Source organism: Oratosquilla oratoria, chromosome 12 (assembly GCF_046742065.1).
Source record: "Oratosquilla oratoria isolate Oo_2021 chromosome 12, ASM4674206v1, whole genome shotgun sequence".
In the NCBI taxonomy this organism is placed as follows: Eukaryota; Metazoa; Arthropoda; class Malacostraca; order Stomatopoda; family Squillidae; genus Oratosquilla; species Oratosquilla oratoria.
The window spans coordinates 26,051,592-26,059,091 of record NC_134788.1 but is presented as its reverse complement, the minus strand read 5'-3'; the positions used below and the strand labels follow the sequence as shown (position 1 = coordinate 26,059,091).

The 7,500-nt window shown below is 37.2% G+C and overlaps 1 protein-coding gene across 3 annotated transcripts in view; it reads right to left on the bottom strand.

The window, feature by feature from the left end:
• Window positions 1–7,500, bottom strand: part of LOC143031134 (galactosylceramide sulfotransferase-like) — an 83,985-nt gene that overhangs the window by 72,039 nt on the left and 4,446 nt on the right. For all 3 annotated transcript variants that reach the window (XM_076194619.1, XM_076194621.1, XM_076194620.1), the window contains exons 2-4: window positions 3,786–4,010; window positions 2,917–3,050; window positions 1,087–1,384 (exon numbers count right to left, since the gene is read on the bottom strand). In XM_076194619.1, coding sequence (XP_076050734.1) covers window positions 1,087–1,384; window positions 2,917–3,050; window positions 3,786–3,869 — 516 coding nt within the window. In that variant the 5' untranslated portion in view covers window positions 3,870–4,010. The remainder of the gene's footprint in view (window positions 1–1,086; window positions 1,385–2,916; window positions 3,051–3,785; window positions 4,011–7,500) is intronic.

Below are 7,500 nucleotides of genomic sequence, written 5' to 3'. Positions count from 1 at the left end.
CTAACAATGCTACTTTGTTTTTGCTACTTGTTTTTGCTATTTGCTTTTTGTTTTGCTACTTGCTTTTCCTACTCCTTTGCTATTTGTTTCTGCTACTTGGTTTTTGCTACTTGCTTTTGCTATTTGTTTTTGTTACTTGCTTTTCCTACTTTTTTTGCTATTTGTTTTTGCTACTTGCTTTTGCTGTTTGTTTTTGCTACTTGTTTTTGCTATTTGTTTTTGCTACTTGCTTTTACTATTTGTTTTTGCTATTTTGTTTAGAAACTACTTGGGTTATAATATTCTAGATTATGAACACATAGCAATCGTATTCTAGGTTTAACCTCTCTTAATTCGTCATTCACGCTAAAGTAATTAGACATTTAGAAATTTACAAAACAGAAGTTCATAACCGAAGTCGTTTCTACTCAAACGAAATAGCAAAAGCAAGTAGCATGTTAAGAAGAATTGCCTAGTGTACTGCCCACTTTTTTTGTTTTTGCAAGCCGCTATCCAAAAAGTCACTAGCAAAAGACTCCCTGGGTGACGAATACGTAAGAGTTAGCTAGTAAAGCAAGTAACAAAAGCGAGTAACAAAAGTAAGTAGCAAAAAGTGAGTAGCAAAAGCGAGCCACAAAAATGAGTAGCAAAAGCGAATAGCAAAAACGAGTAGCATACTAGCAAGAAATCGAATGAAATGTTAGTGAAATTTGAGTGTTTCCATTTGGTACTCCTAGCTACGATCTATGAATAATCAAACAAAGAAACAAATAAACATATCAATAAATAGAAAATAAATTTATCAATTCATACATAAATATATACATATATACATAAATAATGCATGCATAGATAAATACAAAAACGGGTACATAAATACATATATACATGAATTCATACACTAACAAATGTATAGACTGATTCTAGTCACAGAGGGAAGTGACAAATCAGAGAAGTCATAGAAAAAGGCTGCTCTTACACACACACACACACACACACACACATACATATGTATATATATATATATATATATATATATATATATACATAGATAGTTAGATACATACATATATACATATATACTCTCCCTCCTGTTCCTCAGTGTACCTGCTGAAGATGCCTGACGTGGAGTCTCATATGATGGGCGAGGACCTGGAAGACGCCCCCAGGAGGCGCGAAGGGCGTGCTGGTGACATCCCTGACGAACTGGGGGTTCGGGGAGACCCCGTAGTCGAGGTAGACCCCCGTGAGAGGAAGAGCTACCGTCAGGTTCTGACGGAGGGCCCGCCGAAGTACGAGCGTCTGAACCGTCGAGGAGGCGCATTTGTGGTTCTTCAGGTAGACCAGGTGGCGGACGGGCCGGGCCGGAGAGGCGCACGGGGCGACGGACCATTGCCGGGATACCCTGGGGCCGCGGGTAAGAGGAAAACATATACACAGACACATATATGCAGAGTCTTAAATCACCATAAAATTCACAAAAATTCTCCACTCACGTCTATCCTCTGCCCTCTGCCTTCCCTGATCGACAGACATTCCCCTCTTGCTCAGGGCCTCTTCACCTTGTCCATCAAACACACACACACACACACACACACACACACACACACACACACACACACACACACACACACACACGACTCGGTGGCGCGGTTGGTAGAGTCCACAGCTGTCTCTACGGCGGTCCGGGTTCGAATCCTGCCCAGGGCTGAAATAATTTCAGTATCGCTGCGCTTCGAGTCGTTACTGCAACTCTCGTGGACAGGGAGTTGTGTGTGTGTGCGTGTAAGGCCACAGCATTACCCATAGATCGGTCATACGAGCTCTGAGCTCTCTTCCGGGAGGGAAATGGCTGTCCCTGACGGGTCCAGCAAGTGATCCAAAGACCAAGGTGAATACACACACACACACACACACACACACACACACACACACACACACACACACACACACACACACACACACACACACACACACACACAGAGAGAGAGAGAGAGAGTCTTAAATCACCATAAGATTCACAACTCTCACACTCATCTATTTCTTGGCCTCTCCCTTCCCTGCTCGACAGGCATTCCCCTCTTGCTCAGGGCCCGTTCACCTTATCCATCCATCTCATCCTCGGTCGTCCCCTCAAGTTCATTCCCTCCACCTCTGCCTTCCACACTTTACAAATCGTTCTTCAAATATTCTTTGATCACTCTTATCTGCCATCTCCACCCACCGCAAACCTCAAACACATTTAGACTTTCCTTTCTGACTTCCTTAAATTACAAGTCTCTGCCTCATATAGTTTCGTATATTTTTTTATGAAACTAAATACAAAAATCAGCAAGACTTTAGCAAGTAACTTTATACACACTCAGATAGTGACGTACTTGTTTTGAAAGCCCACAAGAAGTTAGAACAAGTTAAATTAGTACAAATATATATATATATATATATATATATATATATATATGTATATATATATATACACACACACACACACACACACACACACACACACACACAAAAAAGACAGCTATAGAAGAGATTTGAAAAAGAACAGCTTTCCTCACAGAGTAATAGACAGTTGGAACAAGTTAGATGAGAAAGTGGTGTGTGCAAAAACAATACATGAATTTAAAAATAGTTTAGATAAAATGAGATATGAAGACGGGACCCCACGAGCATAGCTCCCCTTCCCGTAAAATACAACTAGGTAAATACAACTAGGTAAATACACACACACGCACACACACACACACACACACACACACACACACACACACACACACACACACACACATATATATATATATAAAGACTCATGGTATGGCAACAGCTCCTGCCAATCACCTGTTGCCATATAGTGTAAACAGAACAGATTTTATTAATTTAGTTAGTGTGAGCGTACTGAGCATCTTATCTACACCCTGGGGAAGAATTACTTACCCTCCTCGAATGTTCCTGAGGGGGATTTCGGTGTTAGAAGTAATGGAAAGCTGCAAAAGACCCACAAATGCACTCAGCGCGCACAACATCAAGACCATGCGTAGTAATGGCGGCGTCGGTTTGGCGGGAGATCGCTGAGACGACAAAAAATATAATAAATAAATTTAGTGTAGAGGTTTGATAAAGGAGAATTATTTTAGAGATTGATGTAAAAAAAAATACTTATAAATATTAAGGATATGATATGAAATTAATGACGAAGAAGTATACAATATACGGTCTGATAAATGATAGAGACAACTATTTTTTTCAATTTTTGCTTTTAGATGTTTATTTGTGTGCTATATTTTACCAGATAATGTGAAAAATATTTTACGTGAAATGAACAATTTAACAATTCTATAATTTTGAAAAAGAATGTACATTTATCATTTTAACGTGAAAACTTGACTGAAATTGGTTTGTAGGAAGTATCATATTCTACGATAAAGATACAAAATTGTTATTCAATGAAATTGAAAAATAGGTACTCTGTGAATTACAAAACTTCCTTTAATTAATTGTCGATAAAATTGAAATCATATTGCTTTGAGAATGATAAAACAAATGTCAATTTTATCTATATATGAAATGAGAGCATAGTGAACGACATAAGTTGTCATCGATAGTAGATGCGTTGAGTATGCCTTTTGTAATGGACAACGAAAAACTACTCTACATGAACTCATGAATAATAAATATAAACTTAAGAAAGTATGAAGAACTGCTCATTTAACGCGACAGTTTGAATAATTATTTTGACGGAAAGAGAGAGAGAGAGTGAGAGTGAGAGACGGGAAGGGCAAATGCGATGTATTGACTCGACATACTGTCGTCATAGCAGAAGTCAATCCTCGCTTTGACCTCCGCTGTAACATCAACAGGTCATGCTGTGGATGACCCATTACAGTCATTGTGATGACCTTCCTCCTCCTCCTCCTCCTCCTCCTCTTCCTCCTCTTCCTCTTCTTGCTCTTCCTCTACGTCTCACACGTGAAGTCTTTTCATCTTCATGGTACGCTTATTACGTCGTTCCTTTTCTTCTTTTCAACATTCTGAAAAAAAAATTGTCGTAGATGAAACTAGATTATTTAGACAATAATTCATATTCAATTCTGATAATTGTTCTTATATTATTTGCATATTCATTAATATTCATTAATACTGAAGCAGAATTTATGTTCCGAGTCGACATTTTTTCACTACTCGAACGCATATTGACGCTTAAAATTAACTTGTATTCTTATTCTTATATTATTTACATACTTTCTTGTTAATTTCTTAACATTTGGACATAAAGTTTAACAAAAAAAAGTGTTTTTTTTATTATTATTCGAACGCATATTGACTCTTCGTACCACATCAATAGGAATTGATGTCAATATTGGGTCCAATTATCGCTAATGGCATGCAAGTAGTGCATGCAGATTTATATCAAGGACATGCACACACGCACACGAACACGCACACATACATACATACATACATACATACATACATACATACATACATACATACATACATACATACATACATACATGCATACATACATACGTATATACATACGTACATACGAACATACTGTACATACATACATACATACAAGAATACATACATATATACATACACACATACACAAGGTTTGCTAGCTCAGTGGATAGAGTCTAGGGCTGTCATGATGGCGCCGTTACTGTCCCCCTTGAGCAAGTGGAGGGGTGTGTGTTGTATATGTGAGATTACGGACCTCCTGACCTCTCAAAGAGGAAGATAAGAGATATCGATCACGAGTCCAACACGTGATCCAATAACGTCATTGTAAAAGTCTACGGATTGTTTTAACCATGCTTCAGATGTTATTTATTTATTTATCTATATATCTATTTATTTATTTATTTATTTTGTGTGTGTATAAGTGACGTCATAAAGAATGGTGGCGTCATATTTGACGTCTTCTAGAACAATGACGTCATCGATAACGGTGACGTCTAGAACAATGACGTCATCGATAACGGTGACGTCTAGAACAATGACGTAATCGAGAACGGTTACGTCTAGAACAATGACGTCATTGCTAATGGTGACGTCATCTGTAGACCCATTTTTATGACGTCATTGTCGTTCTCTGTTGAGGTAACGAACAATCAAATAAATACAAAATAAATAAATAAATCCCTCGTGAATTATATATGATAAAAATAAACTCAAACGAACCATATTTTCTTTTTAGTATATAATAGTTTCCTTCTTCGTTCGAATGTGTGCATTTGTCGTTGCTAGTCCTAAAAGCATTTTTGTTTTATTTCACTGGATTCCCATCTTGTTATAACGGCCATAAATAAACATAAATTGGGCACTCATAATATTTGCTTGATGCCAAACAAATCAAAATAATTACACCTCTTCGCCATTTCGTATTTTCTCTGTCAGATTGTGACAACAACGGGGAATATAATTTCTCCCTTCGACATCGCAGCCAAAACTGAACAAACAAAATACACAATAATTACACAATTAAAGAGTCATATATTTCCGAAATGTACAAATAATTACAAATAATTACACCAAAGTTTTTAATTCTGGTATATTTTCAGATTGTACAAATAATGATACACCTACAAACATTAATTTTGTTCATATGACAACGCCATTGTTGATCAAAACAAAGCGAATCGCTTGCAGCAATGTCAAAGCGACATGACGTCATTGATGTGTTAGTACAGTACATATTTTCCAACTTGTAAATTATATATATATATATATATATATATATATATATACATATATATATATATATATATTCTATTTTCAGTATATATGTGGTTATTTTGGAAACATGTTTGATTGTTATTTAAAAAAAAGTGAATTTCAGGAATGCGGGTTAATTCATTGGTAGTTTTTGGCTGTTTCGAGATCAATTTGGCTATCACAGGAACACGTTTGGCTAAATTTTGAACGCATTTGGCAAACTTCATCGAACATTTGGCTAGTTATCAAGTTTATCTAACACTAGGAACAGGTTTGGTTATTTTTAGGAACATCTTTGGCTATTTCTAGGACCATATTTGGCTAATTTAGGAAGATCTTTGGCTAATTCTAGATCAAGTTTGGCTAATTTTAGGAGCATCTTTGGCAAATTAGGAACGTATTTGGCTATTTTTAGAAACATATTTGGCTATTTTTAGGACCGTATTTGGCTACTTTTAGGAACATATTTGGCTATTTTTAGGAACGTATTTGGCTATTTTTAGGAACACGGGATTTTTTTAGGCTGGGCCATCATGGGTACACACGTAAAATATCTTCCTCCTCCTCCTCCTCCTCCTCCCCTCCTCCCCCTTCTTCGCCAGGGGCGTAGTGTGGTATGCATATTTTAGTGAATATATAAGTACCAGGGACTGTACACACACGCACACACACGTATACACACGTATACACACACACACACACACACACACACACACACACACACACACACAAGGCGCAGAGATAGCGTTCGCGGCCGCCACTACGGCGGTCCGAGTTCGAATCCCGCCCAGGGCTGAAATAATTTCAGTATCGCTGCGCTGCGAGTCGTTACTTCAACTCTCATGGGCAGAGAGTTTGTGTTTGTGTGTGTGTGTGTGTGTGTGTGTGTGTGTGTGTGTGTGTGTGTGTGTGTGTGTGTGTGTGTGTGTGTGTGTTTGTGTGTGTGTGTGTGTTTGTGTGTGTGTGTGTGTGTGTGAGTGTGTGTGTGTGTGTGTGTGTGTGTGTGTGTGTGTGTGTGTGTGTGTGTGTGTGTGTGTGTGTGTGTGTGTGTGTGTGTGTGTGTGTGTGTGTGTGTGTGAGGTCACAGCATTATCCATAGATCGGTCCTACATGAGCTCGGAGCTCTCTTCCGGGAGGGAAGTAGCTGTTGATCACGAGTCCAGCACGTGATCCAAGACCACGGTGAATCACACACATATTAGGGATAAAATGAAAATGTTCAATTGACGAATAAGAAAGTCGTCTGTAAATTCAATTTGCGTCACGATATTTGATGTCGGCTTTTTGTTCTTACATAATCAATTTCTTGGCCAACCTGTCTCTGTTATTTAAGATTTTTTCTATATTTCAATTTTGTTGTGCGATTACTTTCAGCAGAGAAAAATAAAAAAGTAAATCTAAACGGCAACAACAAGGAGCTAGTCGTTGCCATAAAATAAACAAGCATATAGATAAGTAAATAAATAGGTAAATAAATAGATATGTAGATAAGTAGAAAATAGAATTAATGAACAAATAGATAAGTTAATAAATATAAATAAAATTGATAAGTACATATTTATATCACAGCAGGGATCATGAGCGTTATGACGTCACTGAAAACGGTTGACGATATATGAAAATGTAAACAGATTATTGACACGTTCAATAAATTTAGTAAAACAAAAATAACCATATACATGTATATGTATCCCTTTCACAAGTAAATTAATTATTACGGTAATAATTGTATTATTTATCAGATGGACTAAAGATATTACTACAGATAATTTCTGACGTTATAAATTTCAATATTATTCC